Source organism: Olea europaea, chromosome 13 (genome assembly GCF_002742605.1).
Source record: "Olea europaea var. sylvestris chromosome 13, O_europaea_v1, whole genome shotgun sequence".
In the NCBI taxonomy this organism is placed as follows: Eukaryota; Viridiplantae; Streptophyta; class Magnoliopsida; order Lamiales; family Oleaceae; genus Olea; species Olea europaea.
In genome coordinates, this window is record NC_036249.1 from 7,220,905 (window position 1) to 7,248,202 (window position 27,298).

The 27,298-nt window shown below is 35.3% G+C and overlaps 1 protein-coding gene across 1 annotated transcript; it reads right to left on the minus strand.

Moving 5' to 3' along the window:
- Nucleotides 1–233: 233 nt before the first annotated feature.
- Nucleotides 234–25,949, minus strand: LOC111407458 (myosin-15). The gene is made up of 36 exons (XM_023036940.1): nucleotides 25,791–25,949; nucleotides 25,542–25,698; nucleotides 25,211–25,269; nucleotides 24,350–24,506; nucleotides 23,565–23,714; nucleotides 23,338–23,474; nucleotides 22,898–23,044; nucleotides 22,697–22,798; nucleotides 21,757–21,814; nucleotides 21,551–21,652; nucleotides 21,116–21,153; nucleotides 20,896–21,022; nucleotides 20,639–20,812; nucleotides 15,919–16,050; nucleotides 14,838–14,947; nucleotides 14,236–14,296; nucleotides 13,944–14,121; nucleotides 13,017–13,222; nucleotides 11,734–11,853; nucleotides 11,007–11,105; nucleotides 10,083–10,304; nucleotides 8,876–9,015; nucleotides 8,473–8,584; nucleotides 7,498–7,548; nucleotides 7,326–7,415; nucleotides 6,989–7,159; nucleotides 6,624–6,776; nucleotides 5,992–6,168; nucleotides 3,689–3,826; nucleotides 2,576–2,646; nucleotides 2,370–2,469; nucleotides 2,224–2,280; nucleotides 2,078–2,134; nucleotides 1,891–1,971; nucleotides 1,564–1,646; nucleotides 234–677 (listed from the first exon to the last, which is right to left on the minus strand). Exons 1-36 carry the CDS (start codon nucleotides 25,865–25,867, stop codon nucleotides 554–556), a joined length of 4,218 nt encoding a protein of 1,405 aa, XP_022892708.1. The 5' UTR covers nucleotides 25,868–25,949; the 3' UTR covers nucleotides 234–553.
- Between the last annotated feature and the right edge of the window lie 1,349 nt (nucleotides 25,950–27,298).

Sequence of the window (27,298 nt, forward strand, 5' to 3'; positions counted from 1 at the left end):
ATTTAAAATTTTGGGCTAATTTGTATTAACAAATTCAATTTTCGACAACTATTGATCAAGGCATGGAAGATTCTTTTGGCCGCATTCAAGTTGAATGACCTTGAATGGGTTCCTTGCTTGTTGAAGGAGAGTGTTTCTATTTTCCTTATTAAGTGGGTTAAGATCAGGAATTGGGTACGGTGACAGTACTTCAGGAAAATTTCACAAATACTCTACCATGAAACAAAAAATTTAAAAATATTGAGGTGCCAAAAAGAATTTGAAAAATACTGTGTTACTTTTCATTACAGCAAAAGATGACATGATACACCTAAATGCATTTCAAACAAGATAAACAATGTACACATAGCTCGAAAGGCAAGCTGTGGAAAAACTCTACTCAGCCTTTCGAGTAACTAATACCCTGTTAATGTACAATCAACAGTTCATCCTAGCTCTACGTGTCACCTCTAGGACTAATGACAACATTTTCTACGTATAAACAGGCAAAGCTATATCCAACCAAGCCGTTCAGCAGGGTAGGTGCCTTACATTATGATAGGACAGTAAATGTTCACTTCGGTGGTTGCACCAGAAACTGTGCTGAAGGATATTCTGACAAAAACTTTGGAACCTCTATATCTGAATGATCTATAGCAGGAATGGCCATATAAACATCTTCAGTTAAGAATGGAATGCTGCAACAGAAACAACGAACGAAAACAAGAAAAAAGTCAGAGAAATATTATTAGACGATGTTCCAGGGCATCTTATATAATATGAATTAAAGGAACATAAGCCTCTAGTCATGATGCGAGATAAGAGCTGCGTGCCATCCTATAGACAGGTCCTAATGTCACTAGACTATCCGAAATACAACACTTAATGATGACCATAATTTGTTTTCCTCTTGTGACATACAGTGGTTGGAAAAAAATCAAGTTTATTTGGAATTTTATAACTAGAGTTATATGTGCAAGTAATACACAATGGGTGAAAAACTATGACTCAGAGCGGTTGACTTGATTAAGGGTGTCTAGAAAGGTGTTTATGAACAGGGATAAATGAGCGGAGGAGTGGGTAGTACTTGTGGATACAACGAAATGTGTGATTAAAAATTGGCTAGATCAAAATTTCTTTTGACCAAGATGTTCATAAAAACCTAGAATCACTTATCCAAACATATGCTAAGAATTTATATTAAGAAAATGAAGTTCCATGACCCAATTGAAGTGCAGGGGCCATGAAGAAAGACAGTAGGTAGGAGGATATCCGCTCTCTTCTATCTGACAGGTAAAGAGGGAGGCTCACGCAAGCTGGACGGATCCCCCATGTAGGGGATTGATCGTGATGCTACTTTCTTCTTTCTACCTTTGCTACCAAAATTGATATATAGCCACCTCTAATTTGGTGCCACGCTCCAAGTAATGACCATAGACTCAATGAAATTATCGCAACATACATCTCATTTCTCAATCCTCATAATACGAAACATAAATATCTCATTTCTGATAATACTAAACATAAATCTGTCACGGGAAATAGTAAACTATTGCAATCGAGATGATAGTTTAAGCTTCTTACCTAAGATCATCATCCAGTAGAAATGAATTTGATGATATATTTTGGGAGTCCTTATTTACAATCTCCCTCATCTGGGAAACGACCTGGCAGAAAAGGAGGGGAAAGAGAAAAAAAAGGCAGCTTTATAACTACATTTGACACATAATGGCACCAAATTCTTTAAGCTTTTCTGTTTCTTATCCTCAGTTGTCAAAGGCGGCCAAGGGTATACCACGGGGAAAAAATTAATGCTATAAAAACCAGCCCCTTTAGATCTGCTAAAAGCTGAAGAGCTCCATAGTCCTAGGGGTGAAATTGTCAATAAGCAATAACAAGCTAACCACTTGCCTCATTTGACACACTTTGAGTCCCATACTTATCATCCCAATACATTGTACTTATCCGATAGATTTGTCTAACAGTCAATGCCTGCCACAAAAATTGGGAGGAGAAATGAGCATGGATAAAGGTCACATAATGCAAAGAAAAAAGCGAAAAAAGAGGTTATAGCTTAAGCTACTTAAGAAGGTCATACCGGACAGAGATCCTGCCTTATCTCCTCTAAAGATTTTTTCCTCTTTTGATGTATTACCTAAATGGTTAGAAGAGAGTTAGTCCAGAGAACTGCACATTAAAAATTTGAACTCTAAAGAAGAATAAAGCAGCATTACGAATTATTACCAGAAATCCAACAGCTTGACGAATGTAATTTAACTCATGCCAAGAGGTTCCAGCAAACTACAGTGAATAATAACTCAGACCTGTACGTACATACGTATGCAGCACTACTGATTTCATTCAAAGAAAAAGAGTAAATTTGTAAATACCTCCTCCTTCGCATTGACTATCCATTTTTCTAGTTCCGCCAGTCCAGATTTTACGTATTCTCCATTTGAAAATGTGCAGCATTCTCGTCGAAGGAGAAGGCTGGCATGAAAAATCACAAAATTAAGTGTATTTTGGGTTGATTTCGTGGAGGTGGTGTAGGTTGAGGGGAAGAAAATGGGAAGGAAACCACAAAATTAGTATGTACCTGTTAAACAGTGATATATTGATGAAAGAGAATACTTGAGTAGTGAGCTTCCGTATGAAAAACGAAGGAACCTGGAAATGGATTACGTTCACAGCAAATCAATAATGAGAACAGTGCTTCTAGGGACCAACTTCAAAACAGATTTATCCCCAGGCATACAAAGCAACTAACAAGCCTCAATTGCCCCAAAAAAATGCTACAAGAAACCAAATGTGTTCAGAGAAAAACAAAGTGCACAAAATAAATATATTAAACAGACTCAATTTCATCATTCTTTTACACGGAAGACAATATTACATCTTTTACACAACTTCATGCAAATATCCACGTCATCTTTACATTTTTTATATGACCGTATTTAGCTTTAAGGATCAAAGCTCAACAAGTGCATAATTTTTTTGTAAATAGATGAGGAATAGCTTCAGCGTAGGATCTTTGCACGCTCTGATATCCTAATGAACCACCTCATCTAAAAGCTATTAGAGAGGGGGCACATTTATTTATTCGACTTTTGTATTCAACAGATATTGAAACGAGAAGAGCAATCTAGGAAAAATTGTGCGGAAAGATTATAATTTGGTGTTGGTATAAAGTTTTGGGGTACTTTGGATCAGAAGTTGACCTGCAATCATTCAAGTTATGTCTGTAGATCACCATTGCAGATCGCCATTTCATGACAAATATCAAATTAATTATCTAACAATCAAATATTATTCACTGTATTTTTCAACCATTTAATCCAATGACAAAACAAATTAGACAGCATACAGAAAACAAAGTGAGGTATAGTCTTAACTACTGTAATAATGGCAGCAAGGAAAAAAGTCACCCACAAGAGGGGTAAGTTTGAGAACGGTTCTTTAAAATATCATGCAGTTGTACAATATACTGCGCTTTTTTCTATTTCAGTTTATAACAAAAAAATTCGATCCATCCCATGTTCAAAGCATGCTTAAGAAAGCTTTGATTCACCCAGAGAAATGAACGAAATAAAAGATACTGCTCTATAATGCCCTATGACGTGGTTTATCCTATGTGATATTGCATGAACGAACTTTTGTACAAAAATAAATAAATAAATGATGTCACAAGACAAAAATGTAATGTGCTTACATGATTTGCATGTAGACGACTCATAAGAGAATCCAAGAATTTGATGATGCCATCCCATTCGCTGCTTGGTGACTGCTGAGGAATAGCTCCAGGTGATCTAGATGACCTTCCACCATGCACTCGTTGATTTTTTGGTGCCTTGAGAAACCCCAGCAACAATAGATCAACCAATTAGTAAAAGTTAGGCATATTTAAGAAAGGGAAATCTTCGGTCCAAACAAAACTTCCAACCGAAAAACTTGGTACAACTGAAAAGTATATTAACCAACTGTAAAACTGATAGAACCTCAGTTGCTGTAGCTTAATTGATAGATGCCTTCGCTGGCAACAAATGGTATATAAGATGATTAATTGAACTTCCAAATAACAGATAAGTTCCAGGGCTATTAGAGAGGCCCGTTCTCTCCTATTTCCCTGAACAAAGTGTATGGATGCCCCTTTCGACTCCTTCCTCTAATACATTTATACTACTATTTCTCCCCTTATTTCCCAAATTACCCCTTACAACTAACTTGAATTGGAACACTCTAGAATATGGCTAACAAACTTGAATGAATAACTTGGGGGGCCTATCATTACTCACCCCCCTAAATCCACCTTGTCCTCAAGGTAGAAATTTATGAATTCATCATACAACCACATAATTTTCCTTTGCAAAAACTTTGGTCGCGATCACCGCAGAAACAGGATGTTTTGCCCTTTTGAAATGGACGGAGTTACTCAATCGAGCGATTATCATAAGTACATTATCCAAGGCAACTTCATAGCCGATTGCATCTACCCACAAAATGTCTAACTTTTTTAACACAATGAGCCGTCATGAAATTGGTTGCTTGGTGAATTGAATACGGTATCTAGGAAGATAAGTCCGGTGGGTTAGGATTGCTATTTAGGCTGAAATTATGGGGACTTATGCTTGGGCTGTAATTGAATTTATATGGGCCTAAAATAGTTTGGAACTTTAGAAGGGTAATTGGTACAAAACATCCCTACCTTTCAAGATTTTTTGTGGAAAACGTCCATAACTTTCATTTTTTGACATTTTCACCCCTACCTTCCACCTTTAATTGCGAAAAAATGTCATTCTCATCCGTTTTTGACAATTTTACCCTCCTATTCAAATGAAACAAAAAGGAAAAAAACAAAAACTAATTACAAACATAGTCCCAAATTTTCAACAAATTACAAATCAATCAAAAATCAATTGCATCCTTTCATTTTGAATAGATACAGCAATTTTCTAACCATGATCTATTTTAAATAATCAACAAAATACATTTGCTCCAATCCATTAAGAGCGCAACATTACCCATTTCACTTCTCAAATCATACAACATCGAAATTTCCTTGTAAGCCTTGAGAATTGCATTCATTGAACAACCCATACATCTCATTTTATGAAACCTGAGAAAAAGGTAGTTTGCTCAAAGCAAGTGAACGACACGGAGCAAGAGCTGTGGAAATAGTTTATGAGGATCTTCTGGGGTTCTTTAACGGCTTGGAGCCTTTGCCTCCCAGCTATTAGGGAGAAGGGTTTATAGGTTCTGAAGGGGTGGTGGAAAATGGTGCATAAGGGTGGTAAACAAAAATATGGAGATAGATGAATTTTGCTCCAATCACGAGAAAGGCTAAACTCAAGAGAAGGCATGTTTTGACCCCAATTTCTCTTGGAACAGGCATAATGGCCTTGAATCCTTTATTAGACAATTTTTGAGTTGTTAAGAAGGATAAGGATTTTTAATTAGCAATGCCAATGACTTGTAAATGGAAATAAAGCTTTTGCTCTCAACGTGATTATAAACTGTTTTTGGAACCATGTATTCCTTAATTGGAGTAAATCTTATGATTGAAAATTAGTCAATTTTTCTAATTTTCTTTTGATTCATTCAATATTAGGAAAATACACGAGTTCATCGTGTTATCCAGTTAATTTTATGGCGGAGGCTAGGTAGCGCCGAGTGTACACTGCTTCAGAGGGAGCAATTAGCCCCTGTTTCGTTTAGATAATAATTAGATTTTTAGTAGATTTTAATAAAAATTGATAAAATATGTGACTGAACAGTTGTTATCCCCATGAAATGTGTAGCTAAAATTAATTGTTGACTTTAAATTAAATTTTATTTTTTAGTTGAACCAAACAGGGACTTAGAATGAGAGGAAGGAACATTGCATGTGTGATGAACCAATGTGCACATGGACAGAAGCTGAGAAATTATATTAGTCGATGAATCTATGAATTCAGAAACGCAATGATAAAAGGAAAAACCACAAATAAAATAAAGAGCGAAGGCAAATATAGCCACCTGAATGCATTGAATCAATAGGGGAGATATTTCCTTCTTCAAATTATCACGAATTAAGCCAAATATCTTCTCTACACAAGCAGTTAATTGTTGTTTAAACAGCATAGCTGGATATCTTGCTTCCATATGTGATAAACCATCCTCCAATCCAATAAATCTGAAAGGCGATTTTGAACCCTAAGACAAGAAAAACAGTAACTCAGTTCTCCTCTCATCAAGCAAAAACAGTAGTTAAAATTTTAATGACAATGCATGGAGTAATATCAAAATAAAACAGAGTTCAAGTAAAAGTCAAGTCCTATTGACCAAGTGTTCAAAATACAAGTAGGTCAAAATAAGTCAAGAAAGCAAGTAAAAAAATTCTAAGCACGGTGAGACCGCACGCAACAAATTTGACATAGATAGATTAGAAAAAATAAATAGAAAGATGTTCGATTTCATTCTTGACTTTATACAAAGAATTATATGTAAATGGTCCAACCTTTGAAGGGTAAACTGGGCCAGGAGTATTAGTTGCAAATTGAATCATTGAACGCACCCAAAAATTGTATATATCTTTGATTAAGTGATATACAAAAAAATTATGAAAGCAACACTAACTATGCCATAGTTTATATGCAACACAAACTTACTAGTGCAACCCTCCCATTTAAACCAGTAGAACCTGCAGATCGCTGAGAAGTTGCAGTCATGAAACCATTGGAGCGTAGATTCCTTTGGAGGAAGCATAGAAGTGCTGATGTATTAGATAACCAGTAAGGCAAGGTAGCATCCTCGTCATCTTCCTAAAACAAAAGGCAATAAATCATATGACAAGTGTGTGTATATATATATATATACACACACTTGCACACTCTAGAATGCACTTTTAGCAATTCCAAAAGCAATTACCATAAATTACCAAAATAACAAAATATACTAATCTCACAACTATAAGACAATCAAACCAAGTTAAAGGCTTCATGAAAAGCTAATTAGATGTAATTAAGAAAATCACCTTCATAGCATCATTGATGCCCTCAATAATAAAGTCAAAAATGGTTGTTCTCTCGGACTCAAAGGCACGCCAATGAAGAAGGCACCTATAGATTACACAGGCAGCTACTGGCTTCCCATCTTTAAAGCCCAAATTCTCTTTAATGCACCGTGATATAACTTCATAATTTTCCTACAAAAGTCCCAAATTTTATAGAAAGATGAACAAGATAATAATATAAATCACTGAATAAGGAATAACCTAATTAGTTACTAAAGATCCTTCCATTTTAAAATCATTTTATTATCCATCATGATGACTTGAAGAATAAAATGGCCATACTTAGTAAGGAAAAAACCTGAGGTCTTTCGACAGTTAACTTTGTTCTGCGGGAATCAGAAAACCCGTGCGAGAAAGGTGCTATGATTTTGGAAGGAGTGGGTGATTCCTATACCAAACATAATGAAATTGTAAGAAACCCAAACAGGAATATAGTTGTCAATCACATTTAATGAATACTGCTAACTTACAAATGAAGGTTTCCGTTCAGCAGCAGGAAGAACAAGTGCATCAGAGAATTTCTGTTTCAAAAGAAATCACCCCTTAATACAATGACCCTTCTTAATGAACATAAACATGTAGCTGTGTTTCCAACTAGATTGTTACAAAACAAATACAAAAAGGGAGGAAAAAAAAATAAAAAATCAACCCCCACATTCCAGCCCATTCCCTGAAGCATAATCAAGATCAAAATGTCAATTACTTCGTTCTGCATTAAAACTTTTTCCAGTGTCGTTTTTCAGCTCTGTCCTAATGATGCAGCATGGTGTTAGCCTTGGATTTCAGATGGAGATAAGTAAAATTTGAGTTTATCTAAATTTTAGTAGGTTTTATATGTTAGGAGTTTGATGTTATCTATGTGTCTTTTCTTTTTAAGTTTTTTTAGATATAAAGTTTAATTAGATTGTAAGTCCCTTATATAAAGGGGCTTAAGTTTTAGTTTACAGACACCTTTGAATAGATTAATAAATTGATTTCTCTTGCTCTAAATTCTTCTCCTCATTGATCCCATTTCTTTTTCTCGTTCCCTTTCTTGTTCATTGTCAAATTACGTTCCTGTGTAAATTTCACATTTATATTTTGGTGGTTAAGATGACGTTTTAAGTTTTGTTGTGGCTTTAAGGAATGCAATTGCCAGATGATGACTTTGCTTAACATCTGGTGGATTAAGAAACTGTCTAAAATATGCCATTTCAGTAACACGATCAAGAACATCAGTCCTGTTATGTAAGCGAGCAGAATATCTAAGTGATTTAATGAATTTCGACCTATAGATTACGTCCATAACAACATATTTATATCTCAGTTCCTCCTAGTCCCATTCCAAAAAAGCCAAATTAGATACTCAATTATCAGAAAAATTAATGTCTATCAAGGTAAAACATGTCTTATACAAGATTTTATCATAAGATGAAGAGAAAATGGATACGCAAATGACTGCTCACCTCGAAGAAGGGCTTGATAACACCAGCACGGTTGCTCTTTGGAGACACATTTAAAGTTTTCTGCCGTAGGATATGATTCTCATTTTCCAGATTTGACACCTTTTCTTCCATACTGATGAAGAAAACATAACTCACAGCAGTGATAAAGAAACATATGAAAGCATCTTTAAAAGTGGAAAGAAAATGAAAATTTATAAACCAGAAAACGAAAGCAAGGAAATGCATAAGCCTTGAGAATTGGCACTCAAGGCATAAGCTTTGCTGCTATTAACGAAGGCTTCACATGTGCACTTCCGAAAAATAGTGTGTTTCTTTATTGATGTTGTCCTGGAGTTGGGGTAAAAAGAAAACGGATATCTAATAGAGCACTAGAACATGATTTCTCTATAGAGTAATATTATACCTTTGCAAATTCTGTTGGAGTTGCAAACATGTTTTCTCAACTTCGCTCAGCTTTATAATGGTAATACTTGCATCTTCTTTGGCCTTAGCAAGTTCACGCTCTAGGGTTGAATTCTTCTGCTCCAGTGCATTTAAAGAACTCTGCAAACCAATTTGTTGTGACGCATTATGTTGCTATCGTGACAAAAATCCATAAACCAGTTTTATATTACCTTGTCAAATCTAAAACAAAATAATTAGTAATAATTTTTCAGGTATATCATAGATAATATCAACAGAATATTATAAATATCATGATCAAACCAAAAATAAGACAGTAGTTTAGTGGTTAGTGAGAAATCAAATTATCGTCTGTTTGGTGGGGATTAAAATCGAATTTTTAGTAAATTTTGAAAAAAGTTAATGAAATGTGTGATTAAAAAGTTGCCGATCCCATAAAATGTTTTAATTTTAATTACTAACAAATAAAGGCTTAATGAGAGAAGTTACAGAAAGGACTAACAGCTGAAAGAGTGATACAATGACACTACGATGAAAACTAGATGCTGAATGGAACCTAGAAATTATTTTGTCTCTCCCAAATATATAATAACCAATTTGATTATAAATCATGTGGATTTAAAAGAAATGTTTGGAAAATAAGCCCACAACGTCTAATAGCCAATTTGATTATAAATTATGTGGATTTAGAACATGTTTGGAGAATAAGCCCACAGATTTCACGCTTTGAGTTCTACAATTTGAGGTAAAAATAAGTTCCGTTTAGGTAGCTTATTCTATCTTTTAAGCTCTGGGTCCCACCGTGCTGACTTGGCACAATTTTGGCCACAAAATGGTCATTATTAAGCTACAAGCCCATCCAAATATGCTCTTAATAACTTTTAAAGAGAATAGTTCTAATTAAGTTCCAACATTCTAGTTGACAACTTGGTAAAACATTGAAATCCTTCATCGGCCACCATTTCTCAAAGTTCCTACATAGCACCTACTGGATAGGGAATATCAATACATAGATGGATGCAAATAGTAATACAATTTAGAAATAAATATTAAAGAAATTTTGAAATGAGAAAATCAATAATCACTAATACAAAGATCCAATGTCTCAACCTTTCAAACATCTCCAGTATTAGAACCTAGTACTTAATAAGGTAAAGATATATCAAACTGAAAGCAATATATGATTGCAATGGAGCATGCTAAAATACCTTCAAAACTGAATTTTCTTTCCTCAGTTCTGCCACAGAAATTACATCTTTTTCCAAAGCAGATTTATCCTTAGCTGATGACTCAAGTTGTCTTTGTAGCACTACATTTTTATTGAACTCATTAAGACTTGCAAGTTTAGCAGCATCTAGTTCAAGGCTCAAAGACTCGACAGTCTTCTGAAGTTTTAAAATTTCCACCAGCTTAGTCTCTTCGTTAGACACCTGTTTCAAATAAGCCTTAAATTGTGAACAATCAAGATCCAGACAGAGAAAAAAGCACAAAAGAGCAAGAAAATGAAGAGAAGAAAGGCAAAACAGAATGAGAACTATTTCTTTTGACTACTCTAAACAAACATCAGTGAGAAAAATGGTCACTATATACCAATCCAACAGAGATACGAGTTAACTGACACTGTTACCAAATTTGCACTGCAACCATCATGACAAGAAAATGTTGGCCGATAAAGAGTGCATTCCCTTCTGACAAAGCTTACCACCTTTGTACAGAATTTATACCCATAGAAACTGCCAAATAATCCACCAATCTATATACACCTGCTTCGCATGTTCTCTACTATTTTTTTTATTTATTTTTTATTTTTATTTTTTTTTGGGGGGGTGGGGGGGTGGTGTTTGTAATTTTTAGCATTGGGTACTGTTCAAAATAACCAAAAACATTTAAATAAGGTCATACCCTATAAAACTGGCCGAAGGTGCACCTCAATAAGCCAAGGTGTAAGGTTTGATAAATAGTAAAGAAGGAGCCTCGAGGGCTTATGAGTATGCCTCATGGGCATTACATAAGAATGATGGCAATAAAAGAACATTCTCTTTCTAGCACCTAAGAAACTGCTGATGATTAGCAAAAATTAATCACATATACAAGTTCCTCTTCCGTAGTAAATATTACAGACAGAGGGGTACCCTTCGTTTTTTCTCTAGGTGCAATCTCCATGTGAGATCCTCCAATTGCTTTTCAAGCTTGCTCTTCGCCAAGCGCAGAGCACCAGCCTCATTGGCCTCCTGAATAAAGAACAAAATATAAGGTTCATCTGTTACAAAGCACAATGAACAAATGGATTCAATCAACCACAGAAAATAAGTTAGAATAAACAAAATATTTTATGCATGGTATATTGTGTGGATTTCCAAAACAGCTTCTCGAGTGCAGATGGCAACCCAGTTTGCTTGATATGGATTGTTTGAAGGAAGATGTATCAAACATCCGTTAGAAACAAAGAATTAACCATTCTAACGTTAAATCCAAAATATACAGTGTTGAACCACTTGATCTAAAAGCTTAAATTGTTGGATAAGAACGCGCATATATCATCTAAATCTTATCTTCAACACATAGCAAATAACAAAAATAATCATTTTGTGGATAGACACTCAGCAAGTAAAACAATTTTCATATAGGATCAAATAGCAAACTATCCATGAAAAGTACGGAACAAAACCTACCTCCGTTTTACACAAATGGAGAGGCTAACGATAGTAATATTATGTCCAATTGACTCATTTGAGCATCCAAAAGAAGAAAATTGTCCGACAATTAGAAGCGCCAAATAATTATTATAAATCAAACATACAGTACAGTGTCAAACAAGAAACAAAATAGTCAACCTACAAGATTCAGCAATATCCTCACCTTTTTAAGCCTCCTGAGTTCTCTTTTTGCCAACTTTTGCCTCCAAAGACATTGTATTGCAATGATATTAGATTGACGATTACAATAAACAGAGCGGATTCTGAGCATTCTCCAGTAAGCCTATCGAGATGCAAAATAATGTACAGAAGGTAAGGTAACAAATCCTGGAATCATGTTTCTGTTTTGCTTGTAAAATTGTTTGTATTCCAGCATCACATCATAATTTGTTATCTAAAAACTTGATTACCATGCTAAAGTATCACAAATGAAATAAATACTAAATAAATTCCACCACAAAAATGATGCATCTTTCACATCAAATACAAATAGGAAAGTGCAAATGAATATTTTGAGTCTTATCAACTGAGTCAAAAATTTTAAATGCAATAAAAAACAAATTCCATTCCTCCATCGCCAACAGTAATTGTCCAGTAAGGCTTCTTTAGCTTCCCAACTGGGACACTAAAATCCACAGCCAATAATTGGTCTTTGTTGAGGCTTACGCCTTTCTCACAGAGAAAAATGCCTCAATATCAGATTAAACGTCTAAAACATTGATTGTAAGGACAGTGTTAATGATGACAGATTCAAAGCGTCCCTAAAAGTTAAAACATCATCCATTTCAATTCAAGACATACTTCTCCATGTCCTTAAATTTCTTGAACAATCCTCTATGTCATCGCTTGAGTAAGACAAAGTATTCTTCTTGGAGAAGCGAACCAGATTATAATGTTTTAAGAGCTTTGTGAGGCTTCCTTTAGTGTATGATGCAGTATATGAGTAGCATGTATGCAGTACACAGGACTAATGACTGGTGTTTTCTTCCTTACTTGTTGTTCCCTTAATTTTCAGGAAGTCCTTATTTTACATTAAGAACTTTCAGGTGCTGAGCATATAAATATCCCAAGACCACACCAGTACTCAGAATAGCCACTAGAACTTCTTCCAGTCTTCTCTATTGAATTCTATACCACTACTCATCCATCACACGAAAAACCTTCAAGTCCAAATTTTCTTGGTTTTCCTTCAGGGTTGAAACATAGCAAAACAACCGAAAGTCATCTCTTTTATCCACCAATTTTTGCACTAAAGACTAAAGAACAACACCCCCCACCCAAAAAAGAAGGGAAAAAAAAATTGTCCTTTCCTATGTACTAGGTTTAAGTAAACACAATAATATACAAATTGTACCCCAACAACGATCTTAAACACAAGGTTTACTGTGCATATTTAGAGACACAAATAACTGACAAACACGCATAACTGCAAACTGTGAAATTCACCTGAATGAGAGTGGCTGCTTTATGTTCCCTTCTATATAAAAACTTCTGTCGGGTTGAAAACCCACGGATGCTAGATTGTATAAGTACAGACGACGCATGGAGTTGAATATATGCATGCCTCAAAATCCATCTTCTGACAAACTTTTGTATTACAATGGCAGCTGCTGCCTTACGCAAGGCAGCATACATATTTTGAGCAAGATAACCTGCAAAAATTGAAATATTGTTTAAATACTACTAAGAACCAACACAAGCCAAGATATCAAAAAGAACAGCTCATGGAGAGACAAAACAATTAATACAATCATACTCAAGTATTCACCTAGCTTTACCTAACAGCCACCATTGAGCTTATTTAGGCAAGAGTTTGTAGTTCAAATTTCCTATTCTAAAATTAATCTAATAGCGAAAACTAAAAATAAAAAGTTCTCATGGGATATAAAAAATGATCCGATCCTAGGATGTTGCTCAAATCTAACTAAGCATTCAACTAGATTACGAGAGCAAACACTCCATTTGTTAGCCTTTTTGTCAAATATAAACATTTATTGCATCCAGTGAGTCTTGACTAGTTTATTGTATCCTTCTCATTTACAGGTTGGATTCCCCGTTTTTTCATCACTGGCTTGCATGCACTTGAATTCAGAAACATTTGTGTGCTGGATACAATGTAGAACCACCTACACTAATAGATTAACTCATCAAAAAAAAGCGGGAAATTTAAATAATTTAAATTGTTTTCAAAGTGATGAATGCTTATTTCGCTCTTGCAACTACCAAGTAATTCGACCATAGACAAACAATATACAGAGGAAGAGCAGTGGACCCCAGAGGTAAAAAAATTCGTGCAAATGGCATGATTAAAGAGGTGTGGCAGAATTATAAATACAGCAGCTGTTAACATCCTATTTTTAATGGGAAGTAGACCTCTGCAGCATGATTGTAGAGAAATTGCAGCCACACGGTGTGAGATAAAGTCCCGGCGTGCAAGAAATGTCCGTAGATGGCCCTGAATATGCTTTGCTGCTGAATCCAAAACCTCAGCTCGACGTGCGTCTAAGATACCAATCTGGCCAGCCCTAAGGAAAACTTTGGTTTTTCCCAACTGCAAAAGGGAAGTCAAAGATCATCATGAAAATGTGGAAGAACATTCAAAACCCACCTGTAGGCACAAAGTCACTGCAGAAATCAATATAATTTAGAATTCTCATAAAAGGACCTGAAAGTTCCCAAGATTCAATCTCCGTAGAATTTTTGCAGTGGTCATTTTTTCATCATAACTGCAACCATATAAAACAAATAAAAAATAAATAAGGGAGAGAATAAATGAACCTGAGCAAAGCATGTTAAACTTGGGAAATGAAGATGTAAATAAGCCAACATAAGCACAGGAAAGACAAAGATATGCACAACCATTTAGTCATCGAACAGTTGAGAGTACTTAGATATAGAAAAGAGTTTCAACTTGCTCTCTTATATCCAATTATGAGGATTGTATCATACGACGAGAATATAGAAAAAAGGTGGAATTGTAATAAAGGATTGATACCAGAAATAGTATACAACACAATACTAGTGCGAGAGTGAGAGTGAGAGTGAGCATATGGGAAAGTGCAGCCCTACATTTACACACTCATTGTAGAAGGGAGAGGAACAAGAGAGCTACAACCCCATAAATATAAGGATATGACAGTCAAAATGTCTAAAACTCCATATTTGAAACAGTGATGCTATAAGTTTGCAGAAGATATCAAGCATGCAAATTACATTATGGAGAAATACAAAGAATTAGGTCAATGAATAAAGTATAATTAAAATTACCTTTCGTCCAGGATATCCAAGGCAATTATACCAAATCTATCTACAAATTCATGATAAGTCTTCCGTGTGGGATAACCTGCCAAACTTATGCGAACAGCCTCTAAAACACCCTGCATAAAATTAATAGAAGTATGATATGAGACCATCTAACAATTGCATGGAATTACAAACAATCTTTCATGAAAAAACACTGCTTGATGTACTGATCTCTTTCATTTTAACAAGTTCAAGTGCCAAATATAAAAGATAAATCTTAGACGACCAAAAAAACAATGCCCTCCTGGAGCACTACGGTTTTGTTCAGCAAAGGGAAAAAAGAAAAAAAATATCGTTAAGACTCTGAAATATTTGATATTGGGACATCAGTAGTTTGCTTTAAAAATTAAAGTAATATAGGCATGATTATAGGGTGACTACAGTTTGTTTTTAAGAAATATAAGATGCATGCATCTGTTTTACTGTAGAAAATGTAAACTCTGATAGTAACACTGGAAGTAATGTGCTTTCATAAAAGAGTGAACACAGAGTGGTTATACATTGCAGTAAAATGCTGGCGCTATGAAATCATTACTTCAATTAGGAATATTTGTTTAGACAGGAAAAGAAGATCATCAATAGTTATTAACAAATGACATGAGTGCAAAATGAACACACTGAGGAAGCCAGCATTCACAATCAATCAAAATTAAACTTTAGTTTACAAGGCGATGTTGCACACATATGGTTGTTTGAAATCCCTTCCCATGGAACATATGGACACGTGTAGGCACTAGATCAAAGCAAAATCAATCAGTTCAGATTTCTAGTGCTCTTGTGCGAGCCACTTTATTCTCTCAAAATGCTTAAGCTAACTCCAAAATATGGTCTAATTTAAAGAATTTTATCACAATGCTGAAGGTTATAATAGACTTCTAAGATTAATTTACAGTCCACAATGGTACTGAAATGAAAGTTTCCAGGTATTCTGCAAAAATGCCCACAGTAAGAGGGGAACTGAGCTGGTTAAAATGCATATACATAGTCAAAGAGAAGAATATGGCTTCTAAGAGACTTGAAATGAAAATAATATGCTTGTACTGACCCCACAACGTAATTGGTGTAGGATGCTCCGGTTTTCGAACTTGTGAGGACGGTTTAAGGAGTTTGGCTTCACACATCTAATGTAATGAGGCTCAGTTGAGCTGAGAGTTGCCATGAGAGCTTGAAGTTGTTGCTGCAAGCCAAAATGATAAATGAGAAACTGGTAGATAAAGAGAATGCTCATCATCTAATCATAAAAAATCAAAAGAATTAAAAAAGTAGCGACTGGATTAAGCAAATGGTTTTTCCACGAAGTGGTGTTAACTTTATAATGAACCAAGCCCAAACCTAAAAAAAGGAGAAAACAAATAGGAGCCAAGTTTATGTCAATGAGATCGACGGAGATTACTTTTACCATTCTATACTGTAATTATATTTACTATAATTCTCTTATCATCTTTGCATAATTCTCTTTCCATATATGTAATAACTCTATTACTACATAATACAAGCAATCCTAAACCGGAATATCATTTAGCCAAAAGATTGTCATGGTGTCAGAGCCTACCTTTGAGATTGTTGAGATGCTAAGGATCTCAGTATATGGGAAACGAAGGATGCTCGTATTATTTCCTAGATTTTGGGGTTCATGCAGTCACACATTGTGAATAATTTACGCTCTCACTACTGTTAGGAAAATGTGGGAGTATTTAAAGCGCATTTATTATCAATACAATAAGGCTTGAAGATTTGAGCTGGGAGATTTCCAACTACACTCGAGGTAATCTTACTATTGAGCATATTATTCTAGCTTTTTGAACTAGTGGAATGAGTACTCCAACATAGTTCATGCCAAAGTTCTTGCAACAACCTCATCAATACTACAAGATGTTCAAAAAGTTAGTAGAAAAATCAGTTCCTTATTAAATATTCAAAAAGTTAGTAGAAAAATCAGTTCCTTATTAAACTACGACCTAAACTTGAATTCAAGCAGGTTCATTGAATTGTGATCCAGTTCCTTCGTTGGATGTGTCTAGGTGAACTTTTGCGTGAAAAGCAACGATTGGCTACTCAAGCTAATATTGGAGCTAATTTCTCCTTAGCTGATGTGGTCAACATTGCATATTCTGCCCAAGGATGGGAAAAGAGTAAACTTCAGTGTTTTTGCTGCAAAGGATATATTCATATTGCTCGTAAATGTCCTCAGATAGTCTGCAATTACTGTAAGCAACCAGGACATATCATCAAGGACTGTCACACACAACCTCCATATTGTAAAACTAAAGCATTTCAAGTCGATATTTAAGGTATTACTCCAACAACTCTACAAGCTAGCACTAATCAATTTGTACTTACCCCAGAAATGGTCTAACAAATGATTGTTTCGGCCTTCTCTACATTGGGGTTACAAGGAAGGGTCCAGTTGTTTCTTCTCCTTAGCTTGTTGATGTAGAGGCATCAAATTATATGGCAACTTTGAATAACATCCAGCGCTACACATATTCAAATTGCTAATGTCAATACCCTTCCTCTTATTACTGTTGGTGATCTTGGGTCTTCTTTTGATAATGTCTTTGTATCTTCAAGCTTATCAAAAAACTTGATTTCGATTTATCAATTAGTTGACAATAACTATGATGAATGTTTCTCTCTTGCTGATTATCTTGTGCACGATCAGAGGTCGAAGAAGGTGATCACGAAGGGGCATAAAGTTAGAAGATCATTTCCATTACAGTTTACTATTCCTAACGCTATGTCTTTGGCTTGTATTAGCATTGGACTAAGTATGAGAATTGGCATAAAAGATAAGGGCATCTACACAATTTAATTTTGTCTCATTAGTTGAAATGTGATTTTCTGAGTAATAAAGATTAGTTTCAGCTCTCAAATTTGAATTTTGATTGTGATACGTGTAATTTTGGGAAAAGTAAAACTTTCGTTCCTCACTAATGGCAATTGTGCTGATAAATGCTTTAAAATTATTCATAGTGACGTGCGGGGCATAACACCCATCACTTCACATGCTCAATATAAATCTTTTGTGACATTAATGATTTTAGTCATAACACTTGGATATATTTCCTTCGTTCTAAAAGTGAGGTCAATGCCACTCTTAAGACTTCTGTAGCTTACACTGAGACATTTCTTTGCCAGCATTCAGATTGTAAGGTCCGACAACGAGGGAGAATACATAAGTGTCAAACCTTCTTACAACAAAAATGTATTATCTCTCAGCGTTCTTGTCCACATACTCCTCAACAGAATGGGATAGTCGAAAGAAATAATCAACACTTATTGGATGTTGTTCGAGTTTTGCTTTTGGAATCTTCAATTCCGCCTAGATTTGGGTTGGAGCTCTATCTACAACCATACACCTAATTAATCTACTTTCTACTCAATATTTAGATTTTGACTCGCCTCATTTTCGTTTGTACGGTACATATCCTAGTTATGACGTTACAAACTTTTTAAGTGTGTTTGTCTTGTTCATCTGTCTTCTCATGAACATCATAAACTTGTTCAATCTGTAAAATGTACTATTGTAGGTTACAATGATGCTCAAAAAGGTTTTGTCTCTTATGATGGTACTGCTAACGCTTTCGAATCTCTCGCAATGTTTTCTTTGAGAATTAGTATTAATTCCAGCAGCATGTCATGTCCTCTCTAATTTGGCTCCACTCAATAAATTTGTGGATTTCTCTCATCTCGTCGAACGTTTTAAACTAGGTTTGGTAAATCAGAGACGACAACCTTTAGCCAAACCAAATCCCTCTCCAAGTGCCACAAATCTTAGGCAACTCGCATCACACAACCTCCCAATATGTATGGTTTCTCTGTAATCTTATCTCATATAACTGTTCCTACTTATTCTTAGGTAGTTTTCTAACCTTTTTAGGTAAAAGCAATGCAGGAGAAACTCCTAGCTCATTAGGAGAATCACATATAGGATATTAATCCTTACCCTCTTGGGGTCAAACCTATTGGAGGTAATTGGGTCTACTCTGTTAAGCTACGTTCTGATGGTTGTCTAGATCAATACAAAGCTCAATTGGTGGCTCCTGGTAACCGATAAAAATATGAAGTGGATTACGAGGAGACTTGCCTTTGTTGCCAATATGGCAATGGTTCGTACCGTTCTTACTATAGTTGCCTCCAAGGGGTTGGTCTTTACGGCAAATGGATGTCAAGAATACTTTCTTGTATGGTGATCCTCAAAAGAGATATATATGTCACCCCCAGCACGTCTCTTTCTTCAAACCCTCTTTCGATGTTTGTAAGCTAAAGCGCTAACTTTATAGGTTGAAATGGGCTCCTCGTGTTTGGTTTGACAAGTTTCGTTCTACTCTCTTGAGGTTCTCATTTACTCAAACCCAGTATGACTCATCGCTCATTCTTTCTGAAAGCAAAGCAGGTATTATGCTTCTTATCTATGTGGATGATATAGTTATTACCAAGACCGACTCAAGATTGATATCTCCCCTTCAAAACCGACTTAAGGAATCGTTCCATAAGAAGGATTTGGGACCTGTACAATATTTCTTAGGTCTTGAGGTACTTTCAACTCCGACCAGGACTTACTTGCATCAGCATAAGTATACAGAGTTGATTACATTGGATAGACTTCGGAATGTTCAATCTGTTGACATTCCTTTGAAGGTGAATTAAGTATTGCAAGGAAGAGGGTGATCTTTTTTATCCCTCTTTATATCGTCAACTAGTAGACAATTTGAATTACCTTACTATTACTCTACCTGATATCCTTTTTGCTGTCCAAGAAGTCTGTCAATTCATGCATACTCCACGACATCTTCACTTAGCCGCAATTCGTCATATTATTAGATATTTGATTGGTACGCTTGACACAAGTCTTTTCTTCACAACCAACTCCTCTACGATGTTAATGGGTTATAGTTATGCTGATTGGGTCGGATGTATGGACACTCATTGCTCGATTACGGGTTGGTGTATATTTCTTGAGAGTGCATTTAATGGCGAAGTAAGAAACAGGATCACGTTTCCACTGAATCAGAGTATAGGGCTATGTCATCTGCTTGCTCTAAGATTATCTGGCTTCCAAGGTCTTCTAGCAAAGATTGGTTACCCTCAGCTTGAGCCTACTTCACTTCATGCTAACAACATTAGTGCCATTCAAATTGCTGCTAATCCTGTGTTCCATGAGCGGATTAAGCACATTGAAATGGAACGTCATTCCATACGAGAGGCTTATGATGGTCGCATTATTTATCTTCCACATGTCACCGCTGATGTTCAAATTGATATGTTTACTAAGGAGATGACGAGACGGTGACATCAATTTCTGTTTAACAAATTAATGCTTCTTGATGGCCCAGCATCAATTTGAGAGGGAATGTCAATGAGATCGACGGATGTGACTTTTACTATCCTTATATTGTAAATATATTTACTATAATTCTCTTACCATACTTGTATAATACTCTTTCCATATTTTTATAACTATAGATTCCTATATAATACAAGAAATCCCAAACGAGAAAATCATTCAACCAAAAGATCGCTAATTTATAGCATCAAAATCATAACCAGACTGACAAGTTATATATTTTGAATCTAAAATGGCTATACCCCACCATTACAATTGACTGCAAGAGAATGGCAACCAGTTTGGGCCTTCCTATGCCCATATGAATATAAATGCTATTGTCCAGGTAAGATAGGAAGCATATATTGCAAGAGTATTTGTCAAACAAAAGTTACTCATGACAATTATACATGCTAAGCAACCAAAGAAAAGTTCTTACCTTAAACCGAGAGGCCACTGAAGAAAACTTGTATGATGATCGTGAAGATTCTTCTGGTAGTGGGGGAAAGAGGCCAGCAATGAAAGGACTTTTGGAAGAAGACAGTAAATTGCAGTGTTCAACCACAACGTAATCACGATTTTTGTCTAAAAATGTGTCTGTCTGATAGGTGACCTGGAGAAGATACAGTGTGGAAGTAAACTAACAGAGATAATTATTCGCAAGTAACTAATTACCTTTTGGCAGAGTAAACACACCTTGCCAGCATAGTGAGAAATGGTAAAATCTGTTTCAGAAAATTTCTCTTTCTCTAACCGTGGGTGAGTCCGAAAATTCTGGAACAGCTTGTTTGAAAATGTTTCATGTGTTGATTTCGGGAACATGCTGCATGAATAAAAGATCAGCAAAAGGATAAATAAACAGCATAAGACGAATGAGCAACGCACACCAATTGACAGGAGAGAATTTGTATTGTACCAAGCTTCATCCAAAAGAGCAATGATTCCTATGGGCTTCTGCAAACGCATGTACAACATGACATGAGTCCCAAGTAAACTAATTCCAAAAAGTAACCATTGTTTATGCATCTTAGAATATGTTCGTCTCAATTTAAAAGTGGATTAAATGATAATAGAAACTTTTTTCTTTCAATCACAAGAAGTAGATTTTTACTAATAGAAAAAGTAGTCACTTTATTACAATAAAGGGGCCGGTACTGCAAAATAAGAAAGGAAGTACATGTAATATGAAAATAATAAGATGCCCTTCAGCAGCAGCAGAAGAAGAAGATAGTGTAATTCCGTAAATTGGCATTATATACAGTAGCATGCCTTTTTTTCATTCTTCAAAGTAGCAAACGAGGGAAGTCCAATTAAGCTTAGAGGAACATCAAATAAGCGAGCAAGGGAAGACCTTCTCAATTAGATCTAAAACATCTTGATTGTCAATAAATTCAATGTAACTCCAATTGATTTCTTCTCTTCTGTATTCCTCCTGCTCCATCTTAAATACATGCTGGAAAACAAATTCAGAAAAAAGGGATATAAGATAATTAAGGAGCTGGCATGTCATATTCACAGTTGATAGAAATTGTTGCATCATATAGTGCCCCTTCTCACCTCATTAAAATGTTGTTGGAGCTTTTCATTCGCAAAATTGATGCAAAATTGCTCAAAGCTGTTCAAGCGGGAACAAAATGTTGCCAAAGAAAGCACCAGGTTATGTACAGAAAAATGTATAATCAACAAAAATTTTCACTGAGTCCATATTGTGTGTTGGAGCTCTGTAATTAGCTTAGATATACAAGTCAAATTTCTAATAGAGCATTGAAGATAAAGAAATAGGCTATATGTTCAATAACTGAGAAATTTCCTGTCGCATGATATTGAATAAGCTCATATGTATTTTGACCTATTATGTTCCCAAAATACCAAACCCTAACATATCATCAAGACAATCAACCAATAACAAGCCACATTGTTCAGAAACTAACGGCAATCATATGGACATTCTTGCTTGAGCACATTTGCCAGAAATTTCTCAAGATTTAGTTCAATGTGGATTTTTTAAAGTGACATTCCACTAAATCGGTAACTTCGAGTTTTGCAAGTTTAGACATCTGACTATTTAGGGTATATTCCACACTGAATAAAGGTGAAATAAATATACAACGTATAAGGGATTAGGCTTCTACTCTTAACAAGTTTACTTGGGATTCCATCTTAAAAAGGTCAACCTTCTTAAAAAGAAGTAACCCTTTAAGAAGGTTGACCCAAGCCCTTATATGTCGTATATTTATTTCAAATTTGTTCGATGTGAATTTACCCCTTAAAACTGACGATGAATAATGGAAAATTTTGTTAATAGTGATGGAGTAAACATATTTTTATGGAAGGCTTCAGTCATTGAGCTTTTCTGTATGACTAGGGGCAGGCTCTCTGAGCTAGATACTTCTTCTTCTACTTTTTCATTTGGCTTACGCCCATTCCCAGAAAGCATTTTATTCAAGAAATGACTTGAATTGAAATATAAGATCCCGTAAACAATATAACTAATAACCTGTTAAACTTAAAGCATTCAAATCCATATATGTCCAGTACTCCAATTTGCATCTTAGATTCATGATCTTGCCCAACTGATCGGTTAATCTTTTCAACAAGCCTGAAACAAGTGGAAACCATGTAGACTTTAAGTGTTATGTTATTCATTCTTGATCAAGTACGAGAACTGGCTTGGAGAAACGCATAAAATCCAGCAGACCAATCAAATACTCCAGCATAAACAGATTTGGCCAAAGCATCCCGACCAGCTACAGCAGCATTACAGTCAAGAGCTTTGACAATTATTCCCTCGTAAGTTTGAATTGAGCGAGTGCAGAGTGTGGCGAGCAAAAGATTCACATCACACCTGGGGAAAGAAGTAACTTATGATTATTAAAGGCCAGGAAGATTTATCGAACAATCAAAACGTATCGAGTCACTGCTCCAAAAATGAGCACAGACTAGCCAAGGATCATAGTGCAATGCTGGACTAAAAGAAATACAATCTTAGAAAAACTTGCAAAAGTTGTATCTATAAGCAGAGAACACCCTCAGAAGAAAATATAGGGAAACCACAAATTGCTGGACCTGATAATTTATGACCAACGTAGTTGCACTGATGAAAAAAAGTTTGTCCAAGAAATACCATAAGTAACCTACATAAAAAGATCAGCAGCCATCTGCAAGTGAAAGTTAGACTTCTGATCCTTAATAACTGAAGAGTCATGCTCTTTGCCAGGAGAAAAGTCTATGTTTCCCAGATGTAGAATCGCAGCCAAGGTCCGAAATATCGCTTCCTGGTATAACAAAGGCGTGATATAAAGATGGCACAACCTCGCAAAGAGACGGTAAAAATCACAAGAAAATCATAAAATTGTGTGTGGGACCTGTTCCTCATGACTGATGCCAACAATATCCATTGCCCTTCTTGTTTTTATGTATTCTTCGGCATTGCTCACTCCATCTAACTCATAAATCTTACTTTGATTCAAGTAATGGAAATTGCTTGGATGTCCTAGCTTATATATCTCTGCATCCTGAAAAACAAGTTGACATAAAGTTCGATGAAATCAGAGAATATTATGTGGGTGATAAGAGTAAAAAAATTCTACTTTAATCTAAGTTGTCTAGGAATATGGTGCATATGCCTATACTACAATGCCCAAACAACGTAAAGACGATAAAAAATTTAATTGCAAAGGAGATAACTATGAAAATATTTTCTGTGTTCTTAATTTAAAAGTATCCGCTTTCTACATTCCTGCATCTAGGTGAGTTATTCACCACTACACTCAAACCAAGTAGGAGTTTGCGGCCACAAAATAAAAGACAAAATTCTTATTAACAAAAGATTGAATGCTGCTTGTAGTCCATTCATCAACAATCCTATCAGATCAGAACAAATAACAATTTAGGTAAGAATTTGTCTCTTGAGTTGGCAATAAATGCACTCTGATTTCACAAACATCAAGAATAATGTACATGTCGCTCATTCCTCCATATCTCAAAGGAAAGAACCTTTGTTAATCAGTTTCATTCCTTGTCTTATTCGTATAAAAATCTCATTTAATTTGACATAGTGGAAGAGAAATAAAAACCAAGCCAGAATTGCATTTACTGAACAATTCAGTCTGACATTTGTATATTTATTCCACAGAGACAGAGCAAGTACCCTGCCAGATGCACACAACTGATAAAAGCAGTGGTAATTCCTTTCAGGGTCTGTTATTTGAACGACACGAGATCGCTCCAGTAAGTATGTTCTAATTGCAGCACCAGAAATTTTACCACTTGCATTGAACTGGATCTCAACAAACTTGCCAAAGCGACTGCAGCAAGCAAGCACAAGTAGTAAGCACGATTACACAAGGCGAAAGAAATTGAGGTTGCACTCAAGTTATAGTCATTCTCAGTATTACTGCTGCATTATTTACGCAGGCAAATGATAATCATTCCAGCAAAAACTTAGGAAGTCATATCATTTGACAACCAGCATAACTATTACATGCTACTACCACATTCCCTGCATTCCATATTGATTTCATACTCCACGTTATACATTCGATTGAACTCGACCAGTCACATAAAAGATGCTAAAAAAACGGATGTCTAATAATTTATTTAAACAGTCAGAGTGTTAATATGCAACAGCAGCAAGGACAGATTAGATAAAAATAATAAAATTTTGACTCCAGTGAAGTCCTTGTGCCAGAAGTAACTAAAAGCTTCCCCTTGATATACTAATCCAAACTGTAATATACTAATACTCATACGCTAGCACTTACAAGTTCCAAAGTGCACAGGTTGAGTAAACAAAAAAATTAAAATGCTCGAAATAAAACCAGATGAAGCAACAGAAACATAATAGAGGGAACGCAACTAATTTGGATTAAAAAGCTAACTCGTAATTAAGTGTCATATAATAACTTTAATAGTGAAATTTAATAGCTTTATATTTTATGAGAGAACACAAACTGAATGCCTTGCATCACTAATATATAGCATTACCGATATTAAAAGCCACAAACAGTACCTTGAATTGTCATTTCTAACAGTTCTTGCATTGCCAAATGCCTCCAAAAGCGGGTTTGACTAGAATAGAAACAAGTATATGTTAGCATAATTGCAATTTCACTGCATGGTGAGAGCTATAACATGAAAAAGAAATACAACAAATTAAATCCATCAACAAAAGACCAAAATGTATTTCTCATCCAAGAAGAAAAAGAATTTAACTAATTAAGATATAAGCTTCAGATACTCAACACGATGGTAGAAAATATTCAATGCCTACAAATTATAAGTTTTTTAATCCAAAAATCAGCTTTAGCCACAAATATTATCAAACAAAGTCAAATGCCTACCTCGAGAACCTGTTGTTCAACGGTTCTGTCACCACCAATAGCACGACCACCAACGTAAGTAAGATACTGCATTATCAATTTCGTTGTCTCAGTTTTTCCAGCCCCACTTTCTCCACTAACTAATATAGACTGGCTACAACCTTCACTTATCATTGCTCTGGGACATAAAAAATAAACACAGAATCAACAGATCATTAATAAGCACATGACACATTTCAATGGCAACATAAACATTCAAACATTATGAACCTGTAAGAAGCATCAGCCACAGCAAATACATGGGGGCTCAATTCACCAAAGGGAGCTCCCTTATACTGCTCCATCATATAAAGATTATATAGATGAGGAAGCTTGGTAAACGGGTTAACAGCGATCAGAATACTTCCAGTGTATGTCTACCATAAGCATAAGCCACATATCAGCCAAGAGTAAAAGTAAACCAGCAACCAAGCATTCCAGAGAAATAAAAATTTAAGTTCAGATACATTCCTTATTACCACACAATTGGCAGCTAGAATATAGAAGAAAAAATTATTCTAGTGATAAATGGATATTGGAATTTAAAGTATTCGTCAACCATAAACTGATCGAGGTTTATCAAAAGCTTTATGTGAAAAGCATGCTTCTTTACCAAAAATAAAAAAGGTTTGATTGAGTCCACCATGCATGCAACATCATTTATGATTATTAAAAATAATTCATTCGATATTTTGAAGCCTCTTTAACAGGTTTGGACTGTTTGGTTAACAGTTGAATTTACCAAGTTTTACTTCGATGGAATAAGAAAAATATTAGTACTAAGAGAGAGGCAGAAAAGCGATAAAAAGTAAATATAAGAAAATCAAGCAAACTAGTTATCCTATGAGTTCAATGCCATTTTCTTCTAAAAATTGTAGCCTTGCCTTTTTATTTCAACTCAATATAGTAGCGTGATGCACAGACTAGACAAGGTACACATACACAACACCAATATACCGACTAGGAATTTTCGTAGACAACATAACATAAAAATTGCATACTGTGTTTTCAAAAAGGTGTCTACCGTTTAACAAAATTAAGAAAGAAGCCCCTCCAAAAATAAATATGAATAAATCTAGGGGGAAAAAAGGGAGAACAATAGATACACTGACAGCTCTATGGCTGGCAAAGGATTGCAGTATGAACCAAGCTTGAGACTTCCAAAGTCATAGTCTTTGCAAAGTTGTCAACAAAAAGGCAATGATATTGCCCAACAATGTTTTTTTATCACCAGACTAATAGTTAGTGAGACGGATGTCAGCATCAAATCCATTAATCAGCAGTGAACTACTAATTGGCACGACATTAAAGTAAAGCAACCAGAAAGTTTCCATTTTTCACCATTCACAGAGGATAAATGACATCACTTAAACGTCTCCCAGGTATCTCAAAAATGGAGAAAGAATAAAAATATTAGATTTCTGTCTAGGCAGCTGACGGATATCCATCTACCAACATACTAGCCCAAGGAAGGTCTACTTGTTACCCGTTTCATAAATAAGAAACTCCATAGACAAGCATTCAGTGCATCTTCATAGATTGGTAACCAATCTTCATAAATTGGGTTGCCAGTTTTATCAACAAAACACACATAAAATGCTCAATATAAAACATTTAGCTGGGTGAAGTAGAGGAGTACTCTTCTCCGCTTATTTCACAGCACTAAAAGAAACTGATGGATGGAGCCATGCCCCGTTCTTTATGATATGAATCTTAGAAAAATCAATAGAAACATATTT